At 42.1% G+C, this 1,277-nt stretch overlaps 1 protein-coding gene across 1 annotated transcript; it reads left to right on the top strand.

Annotated features, from left to right (window-relative positions):
* On the top strand, positions 1-843 carry LOC18780442 (glutaredoxin-C9). Its single transcript, XM_007213934.2, has one exon. It carries the CDS (start codon positions 197-199, stop codon positions 623-625), a length of 429 nt encoding a protein of 142 aa, XP_007213996.2. The 5' UTR covers positions 1-196; the 3' UTR covers positions 626-843.

Below are 1,277 nucleotides of genomic sequence, written 5' to 3'. Positions count from 1 at the left end.
TACCCTCTGACGTAGCACACTGCGCAACTGCCGTTGACGATAGAGTCTACGCTTCTCTCCCTCACAAACCAATTTATAAAAAGCCCATTCGCAAACGCCACTTCTACACCGCCGCCCCCCCCTCTCTCTCTCTCTCTCTCTCTCTCAAACATTTCAAATTCCTTTTCGCATCCATTAAATTAAACTCAAAAACAGTATGCAGTCACAAGCTATTCCCTACGGAGCATGGGTTCCGGGCACTCCAGCCGGCCACGTGTCGTCATCGGCACGTGATCAGCAAGCTGCCGCCGTGGGCAGCAGATCGGCAGCTAGCGTACAAAAACTAGTGTCAGAGAATGCCGTTACGGTTGTCGGACGGCGTGGCTGCTGCATGTGCCACGTCGTCAAGCGGCTGCTGCTGGGCCACGGTGTTAACCCCACGGTTTTCGAGGTCGACGAGGACGACGAGAGCGACGTTGTCGTTGAATTGCGGAAATTGATCGGGGAAGGGCAGGAGGATTGGCCGCAGTTTCCTGTCGTGTTTGTGGGCGGGAAGTTGTTTGGTGGGTTGGAGAGAGTTATGGCTACCCATATCTCAGGTGAACTTGTGCCCGTGTTAAAACAAGCCGGAGCTCTGTGGCTTTGATTTTTAATTTTTCTTTTTAATTTATTTTCCTGACTTGTATATCTTTGGAGAATGGGAGAAATACTTGTTGGAAAAAATAAGAGATTAATTATTTATGTAAGTAGGGCTTCAAAATTGCAGATCATGTGTCATGTGATTTCTTCCTTCTCTTTTTTATGCATCGGATCGGAGCACATGATTTATTTGGAGATAATAATAATTCGGTGATTTGAAAGAAATATTCAATTTTATGCTAATTATGACAAATTTTTTTATTTATATAATAATAAAAATATTACTGTTTTATTATCTCCGATCAATAATAGAATGAAAATTGACAGGGGTAACAGCCAATCTAGTTAAGCTGGCTGGAACAACACCCAATACTTGTCTTGTCAAAGTGTTTTCATACCGAATGATGCCAGTTACCAATCAGTACCAGGTAAAATGGTATTTCATACCGAATGTAGTAAAATATTTAAAAAATCCTTTTGCTTTATATTACTAATTATTAGTTTGGTGTAGTTTTTAATTAAATGTTTACAATTGGTGTGGCGGTGGGGATGGTTATGGCTTCCACACGCTTAATACCTGGACCTCAAGTTACCTGTAACCGTAAACTACGGAAATCAATGAGTTTTTGCTTACTAGTTTTCTCTATTTGATCGGGTGT

Source organism: Prunus persica, chromosome G4 (assembly GCF_000346465.2).
Source record: "Prunus persica cultivar Lovell chromosome G4, Prunus_persica_NCBIv2, whole genome shotgun sequence".
NCBI lineage: Eukaryota > Viridiplantae > Streptophyta > Magnoliopsida > Rosales > Rosaceae > Prunus > Prunus persica.
This window is presented reverse-complemented; position numbering and strand designations above follow the sequence as displayed.